The sequence below is a fragment of the Dipodomys ordii genome, unplaced genomic scaffold (genome assembly GCF_000151885.1).
Source record: "Dipodomys ordii isolate 6190 unplaced genomic scaffold, Dord_2.0 Scaffold54, whole genome shotgun sequence".
Classification (NCBI taxonomy): Eukaryota; Metazoa; Chordata; class Mammalia; order Rodentia; family Heteromyidae; genus Dipodomys; species Dipodomys ordii.
Window position 1 is genome coordinate 1,582,499 of NW_012267270.1, and position 27,161 is coordinate 1,609,659.

The window sequence follows — 27,161 nt, forward strand, 5'->3', positions numbered from 1 at the left end:
GGGGGGGGGGGGGGGGGGGGGGGGGGGACAGGCGGACTTTGTGTGTGTGGGAGGCTCAGCAGTCCATGTCACAACCCCTCCCCACGCAGGCTCAGAGCCCAAATCCCTGCAGCCACAGACACGTGCCCTTGTCCGATGTAAGCCATAGTGGGGGCCGGGGGCCAGTGCCTCATGCTTCTACTCCTAACTTCTCAGAAGGATCATGGCTCAAAGCTAGCCAGGGCAAGAAAGTCTATGAGGCTCTTATCTCCAATAAACAATCCAAAAAAGTTGTAAGTAGGGCTGTGGATCAAGTAGTACAGCACTAGCCTTGAGCAGAAGCAGCTCAGGGACAGAGTCTAGGCTTTGAGTTCAAAGTTCAGGACTGGCAAAAACAACAACAACAAAACCACTAGTGGGAGACGCAGTCCATTCTAAGCCTTTGTCCTGCCAGCCCGGGCAGCTCAGCCACTGCACCCCAAGCCTTGTGGGTGTCTATTATGGGCCATCTGAACGTGGACCAGGAGCTATGGGAGGGCTCCTCAGACAGGGCTCGGGGCTCCTTGCCTGCGCAGACCTCGGAGCCCATCCCTGACAGCATGCCTGGCCCTCTGCAGGCAGAGTCCCCCACAGACATTTGGTTGCGGCTCTGAGTGACAGAACAGGGGCTGCCTCAATACCTCACGCTTCACCGTGCCAGGGCACCAGGCGCCAGCTCAGAGCCTGTGCCGTGCTGGGCCCCTGGCCCTAGGCCGTGGGCACCATCCCATAGGGAAGGGATGGAGCTGCCCAGCAGCTCCCTTGGGCGAGTCCTGGGCCTGGGCAAGGTCACGCAGACCCCTGCACCCCAGGGCTTCTGGTGCAGCCCTTTCTGCCCCTCGTGGGGCCAGACCCAAACACTAGCTCTTTCCATTTGCTATTTGCTTTGCCTCCGTTTCAAGTTGACTCTGTAATCTAGCCTTCCTAAACAACAGTCGCCACAAACTCATACACTGAATACAAATTTTAGGTGATAGGCATTAAAACCACTGCTACTGAAGACACTGGAGTGTCACCTCGGGCCCCTCTTCTCAACCTCAGGATTCCACAGAGGTACCCCACCTGTCCCAGCTCCCCCAGACCCTGTGGGACTGTGTCCCTGACCTCCTAGCCTTCCCCAGAGGTTAGGGGCCCAGGATGACCTGTCCCTGGGCTGGGGACCCAAGAGCACAGAGACCAACATGCTTCCAACATACCTCAAACCCCACCCCTCCTGCTCCCTCCCGGCACCGTGAGGCAAGCTGGCCAGCAGCCTCGGCCTTGCAGGGAACGAACGCCCCGTGAGCAGCGGCTGCACAGGAGTCGGCCTCCAGACCCCCCACGGTGCCTCCTGAGTAGGACTCAGGGAAGCAGCCAATGCCCATCCGCTGCAAGTTGGGTGCTGTGTACTAGAGCAAGCCTGTACCCCAAACAGCCCAGGAACCCTGCTCGCCAGCCAGGAGCCTGGCACCCTGCCACCTCGTTGGGTTTTGTTTTGTTGTTTGGGCAACACTAGGGGTTAAACTCTGACCTCACACGTGACTGCCTTACTCGCTCATTTTGCTGGTGCTCTACTACTTGAGGCAGACCTTCGGTTAGGGATGTGTGTGTGTGTGTGTGTGTGTGTGTGTGTGTGTGTGTGTGCATGTGTGCATGCACACGCACACGCAGGTCCTGGGGCTTGAACTCAAAAGCCTGGGTGCTGTCCCTGAGCTTTTATGCTCAAGGCTAGCACTCTACTACTTGAGCCACAGCTCCACTTCCTGCTTTTTTGCTGATTGATCGGAGACAGGAGTGTTGTGGGAAATCCAGACAGGGAAACAGCACCAAGGCTTCCGGGAAGCAGTATTTACTGTGCTCACACTGTCTTCAGCGAGTTTCGACCATAAAGGCTGGAGCCCTAAGAACACGGGGCTCTGCCTTCTATGCTCCAGCGAGCAGGTTACAGAAGCAAGAAGCAAAGCTCATCCACACGGTCAGCGGCGGTCCCACCGGCTGCCCCGCCTCCACCTGTCTCCCCTTGGGTCTCTGTTGCCATGTTTCAGTTTCTTGTCACTTCGACCCCTTCTCCAGAACACAGGCCAATGAACTTAGGCAAGTCTGTTCCTTGCCACTCAGCCTTCCTGCTACAAGAATCTCACAACTTATCGTGCCCAGGCTGGTTCTGCACTGTGATGTTCAGCTCTCAGCCTCCTGAGTCGCTGGGATGACAGGCGTGAGCCGCCGTGCCTCGGCCCCAGCCAGGCTCCCGGCTGGCCCCTTTGGAGATGGAGCCTACCACTACCATACTTTGTGCTATCCTCAACCCATCATCTGGCCTCAGCCTCCTGCGTGCCTGGACTGCAGGCTGACCCTCAGTGCCCAGCACACACTGTTCAGCTTTCTGGAGGAAAATGAAGGTTCTTACATAAGGACTCTGCCAGGGTCATAGGGCGTGTGGGCCAGAATACTGGCCAGGTCTGATCCCACTGTGGTGCTGTGGGACAGCTGGCCTGGTGAGTGGCGCCAGTGTCCGCGGGCTCCCCCGGACGGGCCGGCCGGCACGGCGGGCTGTCAAGGCTGAGGGGAAGGGCACACAGGGAGTTCTGCCTGGCTGTCAGTGCTGGCCCTGGACAGCCGGGGAGGCCACAGTGACCAGCCCGCCACACCCCAGCCCCCCCTCCCAGGAGGGGGCCCCGTCTCACCCCAGCTCTCTGGTTTGCAGTCTGTGTACGAACGCCAAGGGATCGCGGTCATGACGCCCACCGTTCCTGGGAGCCCGACGGGCCCATTTCTGGGCCTCCCTCGAGGCACGATGCGAAGGCAGAAGTCCATAGGTAAGAAGCCTGGCCCGCCCTTGGCCTGCAGCTGCAGTCCCCGGTGCCCCGGGGAGTCCTGGGCCCTGGGCCCCTAGACGCCCTCCTCCCCTCGGGTCACCGTGTGAACCCTGAGGGGTGGGAAGTCCAGGGTGCTTTCTCTAATCTAGAAGCCAGGTCATGTGTGAGGGTCCGGGCAGGTGGAGAGGGTGGTGTGGAAGGAGGGAAGGTGCAGGGTGGGAGGGCAGCAGGCAGGGTGAACAGACGCCCTACGGTCCGTTTCCTAGGACGAGCTCAAGAAACAGACTTCTCCGGGCAGCCGGGTCAGTTCTTGAACGCAAATGAAACTGTGCCCTGTGTGTTGCAGAAAGCAGCTTGCCTACCTCGCTCACACCCCTCACCCCCACTGACGCGGGGGCAGGCCAAACGAAGCCCGACCCCCAGAGACGGTCCCTTTGGTTGAAGCTACCAATAACCTCCCCAGCAGCCCAGGCCACTGCCATTCCCGGTGGAACTTGTGGTGGGAAAGAAGTGTTATGTGCGGCTCTGCCTCAGCTCCGGCTCAATGCCAGCCCAGGCCAGGCCAGGCCAGTCCCAGGCCAGACCAGTCCCAGGCCAGCCCAGTCCCAGGCCAGCCCAGGCCAGTCCAGACCAGTCCCAGGCCAGACCAGTCCCAGGCCAGCCCAGACCAGTCCCAGGCCAGCCCAGGCCAGTCCAGACCAGTCCTAGGCCAGACCAGTCCCAGGCCAGACCAGTCCCAGTCCAGACCAGTCCCAGGCCAGCCCAGGCCAGTCCAGACCAGTCCCAGTCCAGACCAGTCCCAGGCCAGACCAGTCCCAGGCCAGACCAGTCCCAGGCCAGACCAGTCCCAGGCCAGACCAGTCCCAGGCCAGCCCAGGCCAGTCCAGACCAGTCCCAGGCCAGTCCAGAACAGTCCCAGGCCAGTCCAGACCAGTCCCAGGCCAGTCCAGAACAGTCCCAGGCCAGGCCAGACCAGTCCCAGGCCAGACCAGTCCCAGTCCAGACCAGTCCCAGGCCAGCCCAGGCCAGTCCAGACCAGTCCAGACCAGTCCCAGGCCAGACCAGTCCCAGGCCAGCCCAGTCCCAGGCCAGCCCAGGCCAGTCCAGACCGGTCCCAGGCCAGTCCAGACCGGTCCCAGGCCAGTCCAGGCCAGTCCCAGGCCAGTTCCAGACCAGTCCCAGGCCAGTCCCAGGGAACATGGTTCTGTGTGTTCTAGAAATGCTGCTGGAGGCAGGGCTTACTTGTTCTTGTTTGGGGAGGAGGCAGCAATAGCTGTCAGTGACCTAGTGGTTTCTGCCACCCATGAAGCTTGCCACTCCCAGTGGCTGCCCGCCTTCCCTCCCCCTCTCCCTCCCCCTCCCCCACCCCCTCAACCCCCGCAGGGCTCACAGCACCTCCACGCCTCCACGCACCTCTGGATCTGTACTGGTTAATAACGATTGATCTCCCCCTCAGACAGCAGAATCTTTCTATCAGGTCAGTGAGCCTTCCGCTCAACAATCTGTACTTTGAATGTACCCCAGGTTATAAGGTGTATTCTTAAATTATTACTCCTTGGGAAGGTAAGACCGCCAAAACAGAGGCACTACTACTCAACTAAGAACCTGATCTTTGAATTGCCAAATTATCCCCCATAGGAGTATGTTAAATTTGGAATACCCTTATCATTGGAATAAATGGCTGTATTTTGTCCTGGGGATTCACCCTCCCCCCCCCCAGTAATTCGTTTTGCTGCCTCTTTGGGAAACCCGCATGTCCCCACCCGAGACCCTGGTCCTTGGTGTCCGTCGCCATGCACTGCTTCTGTCTGTGTCTGTCTGTGTCTGTGTCTGTGTCTCCATTTCCCCAGTCTGCAGTCACACTGGGTGACACCGTGACCACAGCAGGGCCTTGCCAGTGCTTTTGGAGATGGAGTTTGATGGACCCACTCTCACTCCTGTTCAAAACCCACGTGCTTTCATTAATCAAAAGTCTCAGAACGTGACACTGATCTCATGCCGGTCAGCTGCACTGGGGCCCTGGTTAACTCATGATAAGCTGCCCCACCTCGAGGCCCTGTTCCAGAGGATGCACAGTTTCCATGGCAACTCAGCCAGGGCCGGGCAGACCCGTTGCTGCACCTTTGCCCAGGACCCCACCCCTGGTTTGAGCTGGAGGCACGCTCCAGACCAGACTCGCCCTTCCTCTGAGCCAGCCTCCTGCACCACCCTGGCTGTGGACCCCGGCCGGGCTGCAACGCACACCGTCCTCACCGTGGCCTGCCAACGTCAGGCGACAAAGCCTTCTCAGAGACCACGAGCAGCACCAGTGCCTCCTCTCCACGTGCCCAGGACCACTAGCTTGCAGCCAGCTCTCCTGACAGGCGGCGGGTCGGCCTGGGAGCCAGGCAGGCACGATCACGCTCAGAAGCCATTTCAGCAGCGGTTCAGCCCTCTGCTCCAAACACATGAGCAAATTCAGCAAGCCCTGCGGTCCTAGTGTAGGGACAGGTGATAAAACTTGAGGCCTTCAGGGACCCTCAGCCAGGCGAGCACGGATGGATGCCTGCTGCTCTTGCCAGCCGCCTTCCTCCCGCATGCACACCTACACACACACACACACGCACGCACACGCAATCACGGGGAGGTCAGACGGCCAGGGTGTGAGCTGGAGACCTGCCCGTGGCCCGTCCCTCTGGTCTCAGAGTGGACACCACGCGCACCCCCTCCACGCATGCACGTGAACACGGCTCCTGTGTGCAGCATGCGTGCACAGCGCCCCCAGCCCTGCGCTTTCCTTTGTTTTGCTTCTTGGCTAACGCGGGCATCACTGGCCTCGCGCATTATGGCTTGCGCTGTGTGTCATCACAAACCAGTGTCGCCGCATCTGTGAGCTGTGGAGATGCAGTGTGTTGCTCAGCCCTGAAAGTGTGCGTGAGGCGTCTGTGTGCTGCTGTGCTGAACGTGGCCTGTCTTCTCCTCGCAGGAATCACGGAGGAAGAGCGGCAGTTCCTGGCCCCTCCGATGCTGAAGTTCACCCGAAGCCTGTCCATGCCAGACACCTCGGAGGACATCCCCCCTCCGCCGCAGTCTGTGCCCCCATCGCCCCCGCCGCCCTCCCCCACCACCTACAACTGCCCCAAGTCCCCGACTCCAAGGGTCTATGGGACCATCACGCCCGCATTCAACCAAAACGCGGCCGCCAGGGTGTCCCCAGCAACCAGATCCGACACCGTGGCCACCATGATGCGGGAGAAAGGGATGTTCTACCGGCGCGAGCTAGACCGCTACTCCCTGGACTCGGAAGACCTCTACAGCCGCAGCGCCGCACCCCAGGCCAGCTTCCGCAGCAAGCGGGGCCAGATGCCGGAGAACCCGTACTCAGAGGTGGGCAAGATCGCCAGCAAGGCCGTCTACGTCCCTGCCAAGCCGGCCAGGCGCAAGGGCATGCTGGTGAAGCAGTCCAACGTGGAGGACAGCCCCGAGAAGACGTGCTCCATCCCCATCCCCACCATCATCGTCAAGGAGCCCTCCACCAGCAGCAGCGGCAAGAGCAGCCAGGGCAGCAGCGTGGAGATCGACCCCCAGGCCGCTGAGCCGCCGGGCCAGCTGCGGCCCGACGACAGCCTGACCGTCAGCAGCCCCTTCGCGGCCGCCATTGCCGGGGCTGTCCGCGACCGGGAGAAGCGGCTGGAAGCCAGGAGGAACTCCCCGGCCTTCCTCTCCACCGACCTGGGGGATGAGGATGTGGGCCTGGGTCCGCCGGCGCCCCGGGCGCGGCCCTCCAAGTTCCCCGAGGAGGGCGGATTTGGTGAGGAGGATGGTGCTGAGCAGCCCGTGTCGCCCAGCCCAGGCGCGGCGCCCAGGGAGCCGGAGAACCACTTTGTCGGTGTTGGGGAGGCCAGTGCTCAGGGGGAAGCCGCGAGGCCCCCGAATTCCATAGCCAAGGCCAAGGGGCCCGAGAGCGGCCCGGCACCCGTGGCCAGCCCCGAGAATTATGTCCACCCCCTGACAGGGCGGCTCCTGGACCCCAGCTCCCCGCTGGCCCTGGCGCTGTCTGCGAGGGACCGGGCCATGAAGGAGTCCCAGCAGGGGCCCAAGGGGGAGGCCCCCAAGGCTGACCTCAACAAGCCCCTCTACATTGACACCAAAATGCGGCCCAGCGTGGAGGCCGGCTTCCCTCCGGTCACCAGGCAGAACACGCGGGGGCCCCTGCGGCGGCAGGAGACGGAGAACAAGTACGAGGCGGAGCTGGGCAGGACCCGGGGGGCCGAGGACAAGAAGAACATGCTCATCAACATCGTGGACACGGCCCAGCAGAAGTCGGCCGGCCTGCTGATGGTGCACACCGTGGACATGGCCAAGGTGGGCCGGCCCCTGGAGGAAGAGGAGGAGAAGCAGGACGTGGACCTGAAGCCAGACCACTCGCCCTCCGCGGTGCCGGAAGGCGTTTCCGAAACCGAAGGTGCTTTACAGACCTCCGCTGCCCCCGAGCCCGCCGCCGCGCCCGGCAGGACCATGGTGACGGCGGGCTCCCTGGAGGAGGCGGTGGTCTTGCCATTCCGCATCCCTCCTCCCCCCCTGGCGTCCGTGGACTTGGATGAGGATTTTATTTTTACAGAGCCATTGCCTCCTCCCCTGGAATTTGCAAATAGTTTTGATATTCCCGATGACCGTGCCGCTTCTGTCCCCGCTCTCACCGACCTGGTCAAACCGAAGGAAAACGACACCCCTCCGACCCCTTTGCTGAGCTCCAGCCCGCCAGCCACCTCTGCAGACAGGAAGAAGCCAGCCGGCCTCTCCAACTGTCTGCCTGCCTCGTTCCTGCCACCTCCTGAGAGCTTTGACGCCGTCGCCGACTCTGGGATCGAGGAGGTGGACAGCCGGAGTAGCAGCGACCACCATCTCGAGACCACCAGCACTATCTCCACAGTGTCCAGCATCTCCACCCTGTCTTCCGAAGGTGGGGACAGTATGGACACTTGCACAGTCTATGCAGACGGGCAAGCGTTTGTGGTGGACAAGCCCCCCGTACCTCCGAAGCCAAAAATGAAGCCCATAATTCACAAAAGCAATGCCCTTTACCAGGACGCACTGCTGGAAGAGGACGCGGATGGCTTTGTCATCCCCCCACCCGCGCCGCCGCCACCCCCGGGCACTGTCCAGTCCGGGGTGGCCAAGGTCATCCAGCCAAGGACCTCCAAGCTGTGGGGTGACATCACGGAGGTCAAAAGCCCGATTCTCTCAGGCCCAAAGGCTAATGTCATTAGTGAATTGAACTCAATCCTGCAGCAAATGAACCGAGAGAAATCGGCAAAGCCAGGGGAAGGACTGGAGTCGCCGGCCGGAGTCAAGCCTGGCAGCCTTGCTCCAAGGTAAGTCCACAGCTAGCCGGGACGCATGCCGTCCGCAGGTGCCAGCCCGGAGAAAAGCCCATAGGCAGCAGCCCCAAGCAGACGAGAAGAGGGGACTCGCCACACCCGTGCTGGCCACACGTGTTAGGCCGTGGCCTTGAGTCTTCTGCCATCCTCCTGGACCCCAGGACCCTAGTCCAGGCCACAGACACCCTGGCAGCATGCGACACACACACCTAAAGACTGACCAGGAGACAAGTCACTGCACACACACCCCCCACCCCGGGGAAGCTCAGCTCTGCACTGTGCCCTTCAGCTCTTTGCTAGGAGCACCCTGAAAACAAGCAGTCTTGCTAAACCCAAATAAGCTTCACATCAGTTGCGAGAGAGTAGCTGCGTCGAGTGGGGGTGGTGAGCGCGTGGGGCGGGGGCGGGGGCGGCGGAACGCGGGGGAGGGCGCAGACCCACTGGTGGTGGGAGGAGGGAGGCTCTGAGGGCTGGGGCGCTGTTTCTGGTGAATTCACAGAGGAACGCAGGCCTCTCTGCCAGCTCACCCCACTCCAGCATCACAAGGAAAAGCCTCCGGCTGTCCCTAGTCAGCCATGGGTGGCAGCACGCAGGGTTTAAGCATGAAATGAATGATTTCTGAGCCGCTCGGGGATGGCAGCCCTCGCAGCTCCCGGCCGCGTCTCCCCCTGGGGGACCGGCCCCGGCCCAGTGCGCCCAGGCCAGTGTTCCTCGGGTTTCATCATGGAGACTAATGAAGCCTCCTCATCCTCCCCCTGCCCCTGGGCAGGCATCTGATTCAAACAAGCGAACTCGGTCATCAGCGAGATCGCTCTGCACTCGGGTCCTGGGATGCAGGACACAGCCTGCCTTGGTCATGTCCACGGTGTGCACCACCGGCAGGCCGGCCTTTCCGTGTGACGCACACCACAGAGGAGCCGGCTGGCTCCCATGCCCTCCGCGCAGTACTGACTGGCAGCCTGGGAAGGCAGCATGCTGACCAATGCCCCGCCCCCCAGCCAGGTGGAGAGAACACCATGCCTTAGGAATCCCATCTCTGATGGACATGCGCACACTCACCTGCAAACATTACACACTGGGCTCGCAGAGCTCCTTGGTCTGCCGGGGGCCTCATCTCAGCGCTCTCCGCGTAAGGCATCTCCTCCTGGGCGTACAGTGTTGACGACCACACAGGAGGGCAGAGACGGGTAGTCAACCCATTTTTCAGAGAGGCTGAGTCGCTGGTCCCCGCATGGTGGAGCCAGAGCCAGGACTCAAACTGGCCCCTGCCTCCCCTCATTCGCACTGCTCTAGAGTAAGACGACCCACGGCTGCAGAAGCACATCCACTGTTCCGTGCTGGTGAGGAGGCGCGGTCTGCCCGGAGCCAGGGTCCCCGGGCGGCGCGCAGGTCCACCGCACAGGGCAGGTCCAGGGCAGCCTGAGTGCGCGGGCCACTCCTGGGCTGCCACAGCGGAGTGGGGCTCTACCTGTGCCCTTCTCTGGGTGCGTGTCCAGCAGTGAGGGAGGGGTCTCAGAGACCCCATCTCCAGGGAATCCTGGTAGACTGCTTGAAGAGAACAGCTGTGACCCACGCCTGCTGGTCAAAAGTCACCACCTCCTGGCCACTCTGTTCAGCACCCGAGTCACTCCGTGGGAGGGCCAGCCATCACCTATGAAGCGCCCACCTGCTAGACACCCTGTCTCACTGGCACCAGCAACAAGGTCTCTGCAGAGTCCCACTGCACAGATGAGAGGCTGGAGGCCAGAGCTGGGAAGCAGGGGCCTGCAGCGAAGGTGCAGAACCCAGGAGCTGGCTGGGCACGGAAAGGCCAGTACCAAATGAGCACCGGTCTGTGAGCCAGAGGGCCTGGAGGTCGCGGAGGGGACGGCGGAGCTGCTCTGAGGCTGGGAAAGCAGAGGCTCCTGGGAGGCCTGCGACCACCAGTGAGCAAGCACGGCCACTAGCTGTGACGTCACTGGCACCGCTGCTCACCCAGGGTCGTGGCAGCCTTTCCCGCCCACACCCAGGCCTCAGTGAAGAGCAAGGCCGCAGCTCTGACCCGCCTGTCCTTGACCTGAGAGCCCCACCAGGCAAGGCATCAGGGACAAGCCCCGGAGGATGCGACCCGCGCTGTGGCCAGCCAGGGGGACCACGCACGCCCTCTGGCACGGGCGCCTCGCTTCTTCAGACATGGAGCGTCCTGTCTGCTCACACCTACCGCTGATGTGCCCTCTCCACCACCTTCACTTCGGGTTACCCACGTGAGGGTACTCTCAAGCCTGGGTGCCTCACTGCCACTGTAAATGCATCTAAAAATTAAGAGCTATGAATTTCACTGAACAAAATGAGGCTTGAAAGTGGATAGAGGTTAGTCCTTCCTACCAGAAGAGGAAAAATGACAAGCAGCCCGGCTTTCTGAATGAAGACAGGCCGTGGTGCAAAAATCCATCTCCATAGAAACAAGTTTTGATCACCAAGAAGGAGGCAAGCTCCCATGGTCCTCAGGCCTCATTCTTCAGGTGGGCACCATAGTCCTTGAGTGTGCTCTAATACAGCTGCCTTGCCCTTGGAGCCTTTCTGGCGCTCCACACCTTGCTGGCCAGGACCCAGGAGGAGGTGGAGAACCGGATGCCAGGCTCTTTGCTTTTCTGGGTATGTTTAATTGAAGCAGTGTCAGGACTGAGCTTCTCCTCCTCGAAGTGGCTCCTCACATTGCGGATGGCATGGAGTTTGGAGACCTCGTGATTAAATACATCGTCAAAAGGAAGACAGGGGACTTTCTTCAGTCCATGGTGTCCGGGGCACTGAGCACCTGCAGGGGAGTCCACACCCAAGGTCTGCACAGCCAGCACTAAGGCACAGGCTTCCCGACCCATACCACTGGCCAGCTGCAGCATGGGTGTGGCTGCAGCGCCCGGCTCTCCTCTCAGGACTGGGGCGCGCACTGCAGCCCCGCTGCGCGCACGAGGATGGCTGTGCAGTGGTCCCACGCCCGGAGCTTGCACCGTGCTCTGACCTCCCGAGCCTCAGTTCCCCCTCCTCTCCCAGTGTGCTTGCTTCTTACATCACAGAAGGTGTTGAGCATCTGTGGTGTCCATGGCGTTCTGTGGTCTAAGAGCAGAGCACTTGGTACAAACAAGCTGCCCAGGTTCGGACCAATGTGCCCTCATCTTTGGGTGTGGGCTGAGCTTACTGGCCGGCAGTTCACCGAGCTGCTGCTCTGCCTGAGCCCTGCAGGCCTGGGGAGGAGCAGGAAGAGGACACGAGGACGCCAGGGCCCTCAGAGGATGGGCAGACTGGCACGCAGGCCTTACCACTGATCCACAAAACACGGCCCCTCTTCCCTTGGGAAGCTCGCGTTCCTGCAGTGGGAAAGGACAACAAACACTAACCAAAGAACCCCAAATGTGCTGAGTGTGGCGGGGAACCGTGGCAGGCTGGTGGCTGAGGGCAGCGGCTGTGAGGCAGTGGCATCAGGATACCTGGCGTGCACCTGCAGGCCCCTGGTGTGGGGGCAGGGAGCCCCGGGCAGAGCAGGCCACAGGAAGCATAAGTGTCAACCGGGGGGGACGAGAGCCATCAGACCGCGCCCCAGGCCCGGCACTGGCACCGCTGTGTGGCCAGGGGCATCCTAGGGTGTCCTGGGAAGGATGCTTTGGAGGTCTGAGCTCAAGATAAGGCGGGGCCTGTGTGCTGGAGACAAATCAGTGTCTCAGAACCCAGGAAACCACTTCCTAGACTGTGCTCACCCCCTCCACCCTGGCTGAGCTGTAAGAAACCCATGCTCCTCTCCCTCAGCCTCACTGAAGTATACCTGACAACACCAGGCTCGTGTGTGTGTGTGTGTGTGTGTATGCGCAGGCGTGCGCGTGCATGCATGTGTCAGTGTTGGGGCTTAAATCGGGGGCCTGGGTGCTGTCCTTGAGCTCTTTTGCTCAACACTAGTGCTCTGCCACTTGAGCCACAACTCTTCTGGCTTTTGGTAGTTTCTTGGAGATAAGGGTCTCATGGACTTTTCCTGTCCTGGCTGGCTTTGAACTGTGATCTTTAGATCTCAGCTTCTTGAGTGGCTCAGATTACAAGCATGAGCCACCGGCGCCTGGTCCAGGCATCATTTTTAAAGCAAAACGAGACTGTTCTTCTGTATTGGATTTGCACTGGCTCCATGGAGAAGAGAACAAGGCCGCAAGTACACGCTTGTGGGGGTTCCTGTGGCTTCCCCCATGGGCTTTCCTGGGCCAGGGGCCTGAGCATTGTCAGCCCTCTGATGATGGGCTGAGGATGGTGAATCCAACATAGACCAGAAGTTGGCATGGACCTCACTGAGGCACAGACTCTGGTGAGAGAATCGTCCACGGATGTCCGGGTCTTAGAGGACCCCCCCAGGGGCTTTCAACTGCCCAGAGGTCCACCTTGTCCAGCTCTCCACCCTGCACCCACTGACAACAGTGCGCACCCCTATTCCCGTGTCCCACGCCCGTGGCAGGCTCTGCGTGGCCATCCATCATGTGGGCTGTTAAAATGTTCTCTCTGGCCAGCTGGTTCCAGAGCAGCACCTCCTAAATGGACGAGACGGCTGGGCATTTCATGCCACAGGCCCCCTGAGCAGTGACGGGCTGGGGAGGGGGGCGACCGGCGGCACTCAGCAGCTAGCTGAGCCCCTGCATGTCTGCAGACCAGCACAGGACTGCCCACTGCCTAACACGTGGCGGCACGTCTCATCTCCCCATCCGGCAGGAGCATTTCTCTTTGAAAGCTGGGCTCCTTCCTGCACTGCTGAGGTGTCAGCCCCCAGCAGGAAGCCTGGGTCCCCAGCAGAATGGACACCAGCCCCAAAGCAGCCCTCTCAGGCCTCAGGTCACCAGGCTGCCCAGCCGGGGAGACCAGCCTGAGACCCACAACCACCCACCTGACAGCGACAGGGGACTGGAGAGAGCAGGGCCCTTGGTGGTGCACAGCATCTCTGAGCCATCACGGGAACCAAGGGGGGTTCAGATGCCAGACGCGGGGAAACATGAGCTCCGCAGGAGAGAGGGGCACTAGCCCAGGCCCCAGTGGCAGGCCCAGGACAGGCATCTTAACAGTCCAGCATCCTGCTCTTGCTTCAGTGCCCATCACGGAGAGGCTGTACAGGCAGAGGGACTTCACACAACAAGGCTGGGCACTAAAGTCTGCAACAGAGACTTAAGAGTAGAGATGAGCCAGTTCACACCAAGAGTGTGAACTCCAGCAGTGGTGTAGGGTCATGGGGGACGGGGCAGGTACCAGGAGTCCAGGGCCCTGAGCAGCTGCGGGCCCCACTACTGTTCAAGGGCTGAACTGAATCTGCAAGCCATTTGCGTCTCTCAGGAAACAGCAGTGCCTCTCCGAGTGGCTCCGCTCCCTCTTGGGCTGCGTTTTCCCCCCTTATGTTTCTATATGAATTTAATTTAAAAGGCAGGCTAGAGTGATCAGCCAAGAAGGGGGTGTTTGTGAGTGTGTGTATGTGTGCCTGTTCTAAATCAGGGCAGCAGATCCCTGTGTGTTCCGCCGGCAGACCCGCGGTTGCTTAGCAACATAATGATCTGCGCATGAGGGAGGATCCAGTGAATCATATCGGTGTGATTCACGGGAGGGGATCAGGCTCTTGGGAAGACACGCGGTGGGCCAGCTGGCCAGGCCTTTGCTCCAGCTGCTCAGCTAGCTGTGCTGGGTGGACCCCAAGCCCAGGGCCGGGTCTGCCATCCCTGGGTGGGCTGACGGGCCGCCCTCTCATGGTGCAGACCGGGGCAAAGCCCAGATTCCACTAGAGATGCTCATTTGTCCTTCCCGAGCCACAGAAGGAAAAAGGTCTCCAGGGCCCGAGTTAGGGAATTAACAGTGAGCGGCTTCTGAGGTTTCCAGGAGAGACTGGAACCCTTCCTTCTGCCTTCCTGCCCTCCAGGGCTGTAATGTCAGAGGCCAAAGCAGGCAGGGCTGTGGATTTCCTGTCTGCTATGAAAGAGAGTGGCCACCCTCCAGATTCTGGGCTGGTGGGCAGCCTGCCAGGTTAAGGGCTGCCACGGACCCCGGCTCGGCCCAGGCCGGGCCATTTCATCCCACCCCGGAAGGAAGCTGCTGTGTTCTTGCTTTTTAATTGATTTTGCAGTGTTGTCTCATTTCCCTTTGCTCCCATGATGGGTGTTTGCAGAAGAGGGTCATGCTGAACAGAAGTAAGTGCCGCGTGCCTGCCGAGATGAGTGTCCTCTGTGTGCCACTGTCCTCGGGGTCAGCCTGGGCTGCAGGGGAAGTCCTTCCACGGCAGTGGGGTGGGCTCAGAGGCCCCGTCACGAAGGGCACGGGCTCGGGCCGATGCGGGTCGGAAGGGCTGCCGGGTGTTCCCAGCAGGACCACAGGACAGGCCGAGTGTCAGGATCAGAGCGCAGCCCCCACAAGGCAGTGTTAGAGAGCGCGCAGCCTTGCCGAGTCAGGCGCTCCTGCGGGACATGCTCCGCCCGCACATCCTCCCCGCTTCCCCCAGGCTCCTCTGCTCAGAGCCACGGTGTCAGCTCTGCTGGCCTGGCAAGTGCGGGCACTGGCCTCCACGCACGGATGCACCTGCGCCGTGGAGGGACCCTGCACGGGCTGGCCCTGCCATGCCGGCCATCCCACCTCAGCACCTACCCCCGCAGCTGCCCATGTGGGCTCCAGAGCCTCCACTCGGACTCAGTGGCAGGGTGTGGCAGGGCTTCCCGGGCCTGCTGGTGGGACCCCCTACCCGTGCAGGGGCGGGCTCAGGAACAGGCTGGTCACAGATGCCAGGGAGTGAGGGCTGGGGTCCTCACCCAGCTGTCCCTGGCCTGCGGTGCCCACCACCAGCCCTGGAAATCCTTCTCATAATAGGACGGACACTACACAAGGCCATGGCACGCTCTCCCTTCAGATGTGCCCCTCTTCCCTCATTCTGGAATGTTCCATACTTGAAATAATGACCAAATACGTTAACCCAAGCACCGTGAGGCTGAGAGCTTCCGGGTGAGCACCTGCCCGCACCCCCCCCCCCCCCCCCCGCAGCACATAGCAGGAAGAAAAGAAAAGCAGCCCAAAGGAAAGGGCCCCTGCGCTCGCTCCCTCCCTCCACTCCAGGAGCTTCTCACTTTGAGTGTCTGGCAGCCCTAAAGGGGCCAAAGCCGGTGGCTCACACCTGTAATCGTACTCAGGAGGCTGAGGTCTGAAGATCACAGCTCACAGCCAGCTGGGCTGGAAGGGTGCAGAGACTCTTCTCTCCAATTAACCCCCAAAAGCCAGATATGGAGCTGTGGTTCAAGTGGTAAAGCATCAGCCTTGAGCAAAAAACCCTAAGGGACCATGACAGCACTCAGGACCAGCACAACAGACAGACAGACAAAGGGCCTAAGCAGATGATGCCAATGCCCAGTGTCTGTATCACGCAGACTCAGGTCAGGGGCGTCTGGCTCATGGCAGACTCCAGCCCAGCCAGGAGGGGAGGGACACAGCCCGTCATCCCGCCCCATGACTGACACAGCTCAGGGCTCCTCACTTCCCACCAGCCTCCCCAGAGGTGGGAGCAAGCGAGGCCCAGGTTACACAGAAAGGCAGGGGGACGTGTGGGCTCCACCCACACCTAAACTGGCATTTGGCACATCCTGGCTCGACCAGATCCTGGTGGGTGGGCTGGTGAGCCTGGTGCCGAGATGTAGCCTCTGTTTCCTCTGCGGTGTGCATGGCCACGGGTGGGGGGGGGGGACAGCAGAGGGAGAAGCGGGCTCCACGGTGTTGCTAACATTCCTGGGTACGGCCACGCGCCTGCCAGGCTAAAGCCGGTGACAGAAGGTTTCACAAAAACCCACTTCCACACAGGTGAGCAAGGACAGGTGTGTCCTCCTCCCCTCCCCTTCTACTGAGACCCGGGAGGGGCTGTTCCTCCCCAGCTCCGAGGGGGAGAGGCAGGGGTCCTGTGGATGCCCATGCTCACCGCTGGGGAGAGGCAGGGGTCCTGTGGATGCCCATGCTCACCGCTGGGGAGAGGCAGGGGTCCCGTGGATGCCCATGCTCACCGCTGGGGAGAGGCAGGGGTCCTGTGGATGCCATGCTCACCACTGGGGAGAGGCAGGGGTCCTGTGGATGCCCATGCTCACCGCTGGGGAGAGGCAGGGGTCCTGTGGATGCCCATGCTCACCGCGGGAGGCGGGGTTCCCATCAGCCTCTGCTTCTGGTCAGAAGGTCATACTCTGCCAGTGAACCTCCCCTCGTCCTGCAGTGAACCTGTCCAGCGGGCATCTGAGAAGTCCTGGCTTAGGACAGACCAGCCACTGTAAAGATTAGTAGGTAGTTTCACTGGTAGCGGATGAAGTGAACACCATGTGCTATTCAGACAGGAAAAGAAGTTTATTTACAACCTGCTGCCCCCGCCATGCACATGCACAGTGGAGAGGCATGGCCAAAAGGGGAGACTCAACCCCCCCCCCCGCCCAACTCCCCGCACCCCCCCAACCCCCACCAGGACTTATCTAGACCAGGGTCAGGAAGAGGTATGGCCAGGTGGGGAAAGATGTGGCCACACTGAATCCAGATGTGACTTCAGGGCCTGGGACCCTCCTAAAGTCAGATGGGAGCCGTGGCCAGAGGTGGCCCAGGACGTGACCTAGCAGGAGGGGGAGGTGACTGCTTCCAGGTCTGCCAGTTACATAGGTAACAGATACTGGCCAGAGACTTAGCCAGGAGGTGGGGAGGCCTCTGCCCAGGGCCCGCATGGACCAGGCAGACCTGACACTGACCACACGAGCCCTGAGTGCCTTTAGCCAGGGCATCCGAGAGGCGCAGCCAGGCAGCGCAGAGCGGAGCTCTCCAGGGCACGTGGCCTCTGCCTGTGGAGACGGACAGGTGCCGTCACAGGCGCCCTCCACGCCCTGAGGGGATGCCCTGCCCGGTTCTCCTGGCGGGTCCAGGGCGGGTGCGGGGCGGGCTTGCTGTGCTGTGGTGCTCTGAGGCCGCTCTGCCTCCTGCTCCTCTCCTGCCGTCCCGGTGCAGGCGGCCTCGGCTCGGGGCCGGCGCCTCCTTGCTCCTCGGGACCGGCTGTAATGCTCTCTCTGTTGCTGTTTCAGAGGCGCGGAAGTCCTGAGCACTGTCTCAGGTGCACGCAGCACGACGGTCACCTTCACTGTCCGCCCTGGCGCCTCCCAGCCCATCACCCTGCAGAGCCGGCCCCCCGACTATGAAGGTAGGACCTCAGTCACGAGACGCGCCCCGAGCCCTGTGGTCTCGCCAACAGAGATGAGCAAAGAGGCTCTGCCCACCCCTCTGCCCGCCGCCGCCGCCTCTCCTTCCCCCACACTCTCCGACGTCTTCAGCCTTCCAGGCCAGTCCCCTGCCGGGGACCTATTTGGCTTGAACCCAGCACCCCGCAGCAGGTCACCATCTCCCTCAATACTTCAACAGCCAATCTCAAATAAGCCTTTTACAACTAAGCCTGTCCACCTGTGGACTAAACCAGATGTGGCAGACTGGCTGGAAAGCCTGAACTTGGGCGAACACAAAGAGACCTTCATGGACAATGAGATCGATGGCAGTCACTTACCAAACCTTCAGAAGGAAGACCTGATCGATCTGGGGGTGACTCGGGTCGGGCACAGGATGAACATAGAAAGGGCTTTGAAACAGCTGCTGGACAGATAAGGACGGCTGTTCTTCACCTTCACAGACGTTTTGTTATAAGTAGAGATGGGCTCATGCTGAAACATCCGATGGCCAAGCAGTCTGCGAGCACCAACTCCGCTCAAGGGTTTGTCTCCCGGTACCCAAAGAAGTGCTGAGGGTGTCCAGGGTGTGGCCAAGCCAGCGCCTTGAAATGTCCGGCTCCCTGAGAGGGGCTTTGTGGACAGCCTCTGTCCGACAAGGGGGGGGGCGGGGAGGGGTTTTCTAACACGGGGGGTCGCAGCACGCCTCCCTGCATGCGGTGGCCCGGCTTTGCCGAGCCCGGGGCTCCCGTGGAGGTCACGTGGGACCCCTGCTCGCATAGGCAGACACCGGTGCACTCCAGATACCTCCTGAGACCTCCCTCTTCCGCTTCCCGGGCAGCTCTCCCCACTCCCGGGCCCGGCACGTGGCCTTTTCTCAGTCCCGTGGCCTCTCGGAGGAAGCCCGCTGCTCACTTGCTCCTGTCTGTCTCCTGTGCTTTGTTTGCAGTGAGATGCTCCCAGACGGGTTTGGCCAGGTCCTCCTGGGCCTGAAAGGTAGAGACTCACTTTCTTCCTGTCCGAATCTTTGCCTGTCTCCTCCTGTGAGGTGCAGCATGGTTCTTTGCCCACGGGTTCTTGGCCATGGTGGGCATTTACATGGGATCGTGCCCAGCTTTGCTTAGCTCGCTTGCTTGCTTTCTGCCAATTGACTAGTGTATTTCCAAGGTGGCTAAGCAGATGTCACGCAGAGTTAGGTAAAGCACACAGTCTCGATCCCGAGGAGTGAGGCCTGCCAGGGGGCCGGCCAGGGCGCAGCCGCCCGGACCCTCAGCCTCCTCCAGGACAAGAACAGGCCTTTTTCCAGGAGCACCGACCTGGGAGGGCGAGAAGGGAGGGCTCGGCCGCTCACGGTTCCTTCCAGCCATTGAGGAAGGCCTGTTGAGCTCCGCACGGTTGGGGCAGGTAAGCATCCACTCTGACACGGACAAGAAGACACAGGCTTGAGGCGTGCACGTGCCGCTACCGGTGAGCCGGCATTCTCGGCCAGGAGCCGGCAAGCTGCCAGGCTCTCCACCTAAGCCTGGCACAGGCAGCATTGCCTCTCAGATGGCCCCACGGCTCTCAGAGGCCAAGCAAGGTGGACTGAGGGCCTTTCCCCCTTCTCTCGGGTGTCCAGGGATCCCACCAGCTTGTCTTAATAGTACCACAGGGTCTGAGAGAGGCCTGTGGGCAGGGAGCGGGGCAGGACCCAGGGCAGGGGAGAGGCGGGGCGGGGCACAGGATGCAGGGGAAGGGCAGAGGCACACAGAAAGGACATCAGGGCGCACCCCTGAACCTCAGCCCTGCCTCTGGCTGGGCTGCTAAGCCTGGCCCCTTCTGGCCCTGGGGTCTCCCCCACCCTCCCTCCCCAAAACCATACCTCTAACGTCGAAGGGAGGTCAGCAATGGCACACCGGCCACAGAGCACCCAGCCAGGCTTTCCACACACTCCCACACTTGGAGGAGACACGAGTGTCAGGTGTTTGGTTTTATTATGATTTCAGAACTAGCCCAGCCCATCTCTAATTATAAGACATGATTTCTTTTCTTTTCTTTATGCTCATGACCACGTGTTTGATGAGGTCTGGAACAACTCTAGAATGAACTCATAAAATTTAGCAATTTAAAAATCTCTTTCTTTACTGCAAGTTTAAATAGGTGTACAGATAGTTTATAAGCACAATATTTTAAGAAAAAAGTGGCTGGTCTACTGGGCAGCCTTTGTGCCACTTCAGTGCTAGAAAGTGAAAGAACAAAACTTTTGTGACTTACTGACACTATTTCTGTGGGATAATTATACAAGTAAGACCTTTTTAAATCAACTTTATCTGGACGCATCTGAACCAGCAGAGCTGTGTTATATTTTCTATCTTTGCTAGAACTTCATCGCTGAAAGACAATTATTTCTTCAAAAGTTGTTACAATTCATAATGCAGCAGTTTCTCCAAAAACAAAAGCAAAACACCCACGCCCCTCTCCTGCGCACGCATGCGTTTTTTTCTCTCCTCTCTTGCTCTTTTCTCTCTCTCTCCCTCCCTCTCTCTCTCTCTCTCAGTTTGGAGACCAAGTCTTTGACCTTATTCTGTTCCAAATCCTTTGGCAGGCCCATCTTTCCATTTGGTGATTTGATCCGCCCCGACAGGAAGCGAGCAGAGTATTAAATTAAGGCACTTTGCTTTGTGTACTTTCAGTTTTTCTACCACCTTAAGGCAAGTTAAGTATCACTCTAGAGAAATTCCAAACCCAGCCCCGCAGCGGCCACGGGGTGGGGGGCTGCCCCAGTGTCTCAGAAAATGGAAAATGGTGGTTCTACCATGTGTTTTGTCTTCCACTGGGCAACACTGCAAATTTTCCTCAGCAGCCACTTCAGCAGATCATTCTTTGCCTTCAGTTGGCATTACCTCTACAGTCAGTGCCAGGCAGGGTGCCAGACAGGAGATCTGGTGGCTCTGCGTCCACTAAACTTAGATGGCCAGTCAGTGACGACGGCTACTCCCTTCCTTACAACTCCAAGCCACATGCCACTAACCGGAAGCCTCGGGAGCTGACAGCACACGTGGTCCTGTGGCGCCTGTCAGAACCCGCACTGGCCAACAAAACACACACATTGCCAAGATGACTCACCCCTAGCTCTACCAGGTGATTCAGCTGAGAAAGCAATAGTCCCTCGTGTCAGTCGCTGCCCACTCTCTCCCTCCCCTTCGGCCCTGTCCCAGGACTCTCTCTTGTGGCGGGGCAAATGTTAAACTGCTCATATAATGATCATGTTAATATTATTCCAGGTTTTAAGATCCACTTTTGTTACATACTGTAATTTAAATAAATTGCATTCAAATGCCTAGTTTCTGTAAAATTGTGTATACAAAACCAAAATCTCAAGATGTAAATTATGTATACCTGCCAAGATACCTTTTCCAGGTGTCTGTGCACATTTAGGTTAATTCATACGCTATAAAAACTGATTCAATGTGACTGTTGATTTGCTGGACTTTACATAATTATTTGTGGTACCTTAGTTAATAAAATGGTGACTTTTTTCTGAGTTATTGAACAAGCAAACACTATCCAGTTGATCTGGCAACGACTTTTTGTGTGTGAGCCTCAAAAATTAATTTTCCCATTAACAATTTGTTTTTGTTTTTTGAATACGAATATGTTTCACACTATAGTTTGTGTAATGACACATGTTCGCATTATCTATGTTGCTGTTACTTTTGTGCTTTTGTTCTTTTTAGACTTTATTAAAAAAAAAAAAAAGCTCCTGTAATTTGCACTTTCTCCCAATCCTTAAATCTCTTGTATGGCAACCAAAATTACTGTAAAAAAAAATAAATATACTCTTGCACTAAGGTCGTGGTTCTGATTGCAAACAGTGAAAACTGAACTAAACAAACGTGGAGTTGCCAACCTTGCGATCTAACGTAGGATACTGGAAATGTCATAGCCAGCTTTACCTCTAGAAACTCACTGAGTATAAAGGCCTTTTTTTATTGATCTATGAGTCGTGGTTCCCTCTCCTTACGTATTTTCAATGTCTAAATGGAAATGTGTATACTATCTCAGAAATGTGCCAAATGTCTACATGGGCTTCTGTGACCGGGGGGCCCCGGTGCCCACAGGATGGGACTGAGGCCTGGCCTAGGCGCGCCCAGGAGTCTGAGCCGCTCTGCCAGTCCTCCTGCGAGGACAGCTGTCCCATGCCCCTGCACACTGCCTTCTAGCCATAAGGCCCGGCATAGGAGTGGCAGATCTGGGCAGCCTCTTTGGCTGACATAGCCCGACAACACTCTGATAAGCCAGCCACACACTAAAGCCTGGAGCAAAGAGAATGTGTGTCTTTTGGCGAAGAGCTGAGCCAGGAAGACCCGCACTGTTCTCTTGTGCTTCATAAGGAAGCTTGTGTTTAACTTCAAATACTGAACCTCTCCAGCTGCCTCAGTGGGAATGGGTTCTCGGCTTCTAAAGCTTCTTCTACTTTGACCTGTCCCCAATTCATGCAGAAGTCTAAATAATCCCTCAGCCTCTGTAGTTTTATCCCCTGCCTCACCTTCTAATAGTTCACCACCCCAACATCACAGCCAACCGTCTCTTCCAGACCTCTTTCTTACATGAAGATTAGAATGTCTTATTAGGGGAAACAAATTATTGGAAGACTTTTTCTTCTGCCTGAACTTGGACCCATTTGAATAAGCAGTGATCTGGAATGTATCTCTGTACCTGTGGTGATCGTGTTCGTGCGCAAGTGGAGAAATGCCTCGGTGGCCGGCGGGGCAGGCAGCTGCATGCACAGGGGAGCGCCGGCTTTGTGGCGGCGCAACCGACTGTCTCTGGACCCTCGACTTCAGCAGACCCCACCCTTACCCAGTTAGTGCACACAGTTGGTAACTGTTCCCCTCCACGCCCCGTGCCAAGTCTCCATGTCTTTACTGTTTTATGTTAAAATTACAACACTCACTGTTCATAGCTTCTACTCTGGAACTCTTGGTTCATAGCAATTCTGAAACTTTAATATGAGCCTTCCAATAAATACAGAGAAGAAAACAAAAGGAAAAAGGAAAGTGTGTGCCTTGGGTGTTTTGAACCTAATTTGCATAAACCATATTGTATTCAAATGCTGTGTATTTAATGAGAGGATGAACCTATCTTCAATGTATTAATGTAGCTGATAAAATAGTTATAGTGCCTTGTTTTCTGAACTGAGAAGCCCATATCAATGCACAGCGTAAATTAAAAATGATTGGAGGAGTGAAATGTGGAGAAGACCTCACCCTAATCTGGAGCCTTGCTCATCAGAAGACTGTGGAATATGCAGTCATTTAAGTTTGAAATAAAAACAACATTGAAACAACATTGTGTGATCAGTTAATTTCCCATTAAAATGCTTTCACTGCATCACGGTCAGTATTTTCATTTAGCTACGATACAAATGTGTCTGAGAATTTTCGTAGAGGTGGTTTTGACGGAGTCCTGGGCTTTCCGTCCTCCCTCCCTTGTGTCATGTCGCCCCCTGGTGGTTCTTGTCAGTAATACGCATCGAGGTCAGCGGCAGTCCTCAATTTTCATCAGTTCTCGCGTTTTGTTAAAGATGCACAAAATCTTCATGTTTAGTGATGAATGCCACACAATTGTCTTCCTTTGAAAAGAAAAATGATGTAAAGAAACCCATTTGCCTACCTCTTGTCTCAACACTGTCGGGCTCTGTTCTGGAGGTTCACTGTGCCGCCTCCCCGGGCGGCCCCTGGCATCTTCGGTGACGGGCATGGGGGAGGTGGGGGAGCGCTCCAGGTGCCAGCGCCTGCCTGTGGCCCGAGGCGCCACGGTGAGAGCATGGTAGGGTCCTTCTGCCAGAAAGGGAGAGCAGCCCACTGACCACTCCCGAGGCTGAGCAAACCCCACCTGCTCTGTCCACGGGCATGCGCCCTGGAGTGGTCCTGCTGCACACCTCACAGGAGCAAGTCGCGTCTGGAGCTGCCCCCTGAATCTGCTGACCCCACAACACTGCCCTCAGTGCTGTGCCACAAGTTAACCGGACATCCAAATGGTGTAGTTTCAGGAACACAGGTAGCCAAGAGCTTGAGAACCTCTCTTCTGCCCTCCAGAAGCTACCTCCATCTCTGCTCTAGAGTACCTGCCATGGGGTCAAAAGTCAAAGGTAAGGCAGAGCACAACTGTGGCCCTGTGGGGAGAGGGCCAGGCGGTCGGGGCCTGGGCCCTACATGAGATGCAGGTCAGGGACACAGCCGGGTCACAGAACCTGGAAATAAGTTCAGCAGCTACATTCTAAAAGGCCGGCCAGCCTGCTACTGCCTGGGATAAGTGCACAAATACATTCTCCCAACTCAAGAACCCAGAGAGCAAGCAGAGTGCCCTGCAGGGCCGTATCAGCCATGCTGGCAGGCGTGCTGTGGACCCCAGAGGAGTCTATGCTGTCTTCCCTGGCACGGTGCAGAGCGCCACACCCAGCAGGCCGAGCAGCCCCGTTTTACAAATGAGGAGACCCAGTCCTGCCAAGGTCCACAGTGAGTCTCAGACACCCACTGTCTGTCATCAGCCTTCCTGGCCAAGTCCGTCTACAGTGAGGGCGCTGGGAGTCCCCACCCGCTCAGCGTCTGCCCCTGACGACAAGGACATCCCATCTCCCTCTCCTCCTCCAAACTCACTTGTGTGCGGGAGTGAGGGGGACTGGCAAGGTGAGGGTCCCCATGCTCGCTCAGCTCAGGGCAGCCAGATGCACGGAAGCCTGGGTGGCAGGAAGAACACCTGACACTCACCATGGCTTCCATGGGGCAGGAGCAGTTGTTTTTACAAGAATCCAAGAAGAAAGTGTCAGCGAGGTGACGGCACCTTTCAGACAGGAAAGTAAGGCTGGGAGAACAGATGCCCACGCCGTGGCCCACAGCATCTCCTGAAGCTCGGCACCACACACAGGGCAGACAGACGCTTTCCCAGGCCCTCTGGTGACTCTCTTCCCAGGAACAACCCAGGGACCTCCAGACGCGCTTCTTCAGGGCCCAAGTCAGCCAGAGCCAGCTCTGGTGCTCACAATGGCCAGGCAGTGTGACAGTGTTTTCTCCCCTAGCTGCCCTCCTCTGGTGAGAACTGGGCCACCCAACGACATGACGGCTGAACAAGGGACAGATGAGACAGGAGGTGCGCTGCACAGACCCACCTCTTTGAAGCGGACACAAAGCCAGCGGCATGGAGTGGCAGCAGTCTATCTTGGCCTCAAAACCTGCCATCTGGAGAAGCTAAAAATAAATGCCCCATTTTCAAGCACAAGTTTTATCAAATGTGACTACAAAAAGAAACATGGGCTCTGGGGGACCACACACTCTGAGACCTTTGGCTCGCCGCAGGCAGCTCCCCCGCTCCACCCAGGAACCCAGAGCAGCCTTCCTGGAGGCTCAGGGGAGAAAGAAGAATACACAAAGAGAGCGCTGAACACAGCATGAAAAGCAAGCCAGCTCCATTGACGACAGCAGCACAAAGATGGTCACTCTGCCCCAGGCCCACCCATCCTGAGCCACCTGCCCCAACCCATCTGTGTCTGTAAGCAAGCCTCCTTCCCTGCTCACCTTGCTTCAGCCAAGATGTCAACAGAGGGTGTCCTCTGTGCTGGCTCCCGAGGTGCCTGGAAGGTCATGAGCATGTGTGTGCATGCACACATGCATGCACACGCACACACACACACACACCTGTGTGGCTTCCTGGACCACCACACTCAGATCAGAACATGCACCACTCACACCTCACACCACCCCAAGCACTGACTGCTACTTCCAAAGGCTTACTACGTGTATGGCAGCTGACCAGATGCATGCTTCCTGCCCTCCACCCTCTCTGGAAGATCCGCCCTATGCAGCAGCTCTACTTTTTTTCATGAACTGCCTTAGCTCAGGGCAGAAGATAACAAAGATTCCCCTCTTGGCTTAACTCCAGCCAGGCAACTCTCAGCCATCTTCTCCACAAGCCCTCAGCCCTGGCCTAGAAAGCTAGAGTCTTGCTGTACGCTACTGGCTCACACCTGTAATCCTAGCTACTCATGAGACTGAGATCTGAAGGCTACAATTCAAAGCCCGTCTGGGCAGAAAAGTCCATGAAACTCTTATCTCCAACTAACCAGCAAAAAGCCAGAAGTGGAGGTGTGCCTGAAGTGGTAGAGTGTAATCCTTGAGCATAAAAGCTAAGGGACAGACCCCAGACCCTAAGTTCAAGGCCCAGGATCAAAACAAATGAAAAAATTAGACTCAGTTCCTCCCAGGTTGGTCACACCTGTAATCCCAGCACACAGGAGTCTGAGGCAGGAGGATCACAAATTCCAGGCCAGCCTAGGGCACTTTGTGACATCATCACAGACCCCCCCCAAGCTAAGAGCTTTCACACCCCTCTCCTTCCACCTGATTGAACAGATATCAGTGCTAGAAGCCACACCGGAAACGCCCACACCAGTGACCCCTGGGCCAGCCCCCAGCGCCCTGGCTGTGAAGGACTAGGCTGTGGCGCCTGGGAGGAGCTTGAGGCCAACCCCGCCCACCGTGGCTGGCCACGCCCACCGGGCCAGGCCACGCCCCTCCGCAGCCTGCCTCACTCCGGCGCGGCGGCCTTCCTCCTTCCATCCGCACAGGCGGCTTGCCCGCACCCGCACGTCTGTTTCCCCTGCGCTTTTACCTTACACGGCGTCGAGGCCTTCACCCTCTTCAGGGCCCGCACAGCTCCTGGACTCTCCTGTCAAGGCTCAGCGGGGCAGAATGGTCCCAGAGAACCGCCAAGGCACAGGGCAGCCGCGTCCCACCGTGGCGTCGAGGGCCGCTCGCTCCCGCCTGGCGGCTGAGAAGGCTGGCGCAAAGAAGGCTGGGCTGACAGGTCACGTGTCCCACGTAGCCCAATCGCAGGCAAGGCCTAGGATAGGCCGATGATTGGCATCTTCCAGCCAATCTAGATGGCTGAGGGGCGGGCACAAGAGGGGGGTGGGGTGCCGCAGGCCCGAGCCCAGCCGCGGAGTCCAGAAGGCCGGCAGGGTGTAGGCCCCGGGGCCTCGCACTCAGCACTCACACGGGGAGCCTGGGAGGCCTGGCTCAAGTCAGAGCACAAGCTCCCGAGTTCAGACCCCAGTGCCGCGGCGTAAATTAAGATCGAACACGGGGAGTCGCCGAAGCATGCAGAGAAAGCCCAGCTGTCCCCAGGCAGAGCCGGCCTCTGGACGCACAGGCCGCCCCAGCCTCGGGCCCTCTCCCTCCAGCTGCAGAGCCGGCCTCTGGGCGCACAGGCCGCCCCAGCCCCGGCCCTCTCCCTTTCCCTCCCTCTCGGAGGGCTGAGGCTCTGCCGTTCTCTGCCCGCCTCGGGCTTGGTGGTGTGCCTGCGGCGTCCTCACCACTTGTTGGATGTGGTGGTGTGATATCTCCTCCACTGGGGGCATCAGAATCCTGACCCCAAATGGACCTCTACACCCAACTTCCTGGAATGTTCTGGACGTGTCACTCCCAGCTGAACATTTTATTTCCAGTTTTCACTATTCCTACAGCGCTCAGAGAGGGGATGGTTTACACATCACCCTGCGACTACTACATGTCTCAACCCGGTGACAGACACCCACATCTATGCAGATGTGAGCTGGGTATCAGCAAGTCGGCCGTGGGATGGGAGACAGAGTCGGGGCACCAGGCTGGAGGAACACCTGTCCACCTACAAGTTCTGCATCTTGCGAGGACATCCTCACATGTACCCCTGGAAGCTGGCCGATTTACATGTTCATTATATACCTGATGGCTCGTTTGGCTGGCATAACAGAAAGCAATTCAAAGACACTTAAA

General features: G+C 58.4%; 1 protein-coding gene across 2 annotated transcripts in view; it reads left to right on the top strand.

Annotated features, from left to right (window-relative positions):
- Positions 1 to 17,964, top strand: part of Shank2 (SH3 and multiple ankyrin repeat domains 2) — a 283,271-nt gene extending 265,307 nt beyond the window's left edge. For both annotated transcript variants that reach the window (XM_013020959.1, XM_013020960.1), the window contains 4 exons: positions 2,702 to 2,813; positions 4,270 to 4,290; positions 5,779 to 8,167; positions 17,239 to 17,964. In XM_013020959.1, the coding sequence (XP_012876413.1) occupies positions 2,702 to 2,813; positions 4,270 to 4,290; positions 5,779 to 8,167; positions 17,239 to 17,809 (3,093 nt within the window). In that variant the 3' untranslated portion in view covers positions 17,810 to 17,964. The remainder of the gene's footprint in view (positions 1 to 2,701; positions 2,814 to 4,269; positions 4,291 to 5,778; positions 8,168 to 17,238) is intronic.
- Positions 17,965 to 27,161: the final 9,197 nt, after the last annotated feature.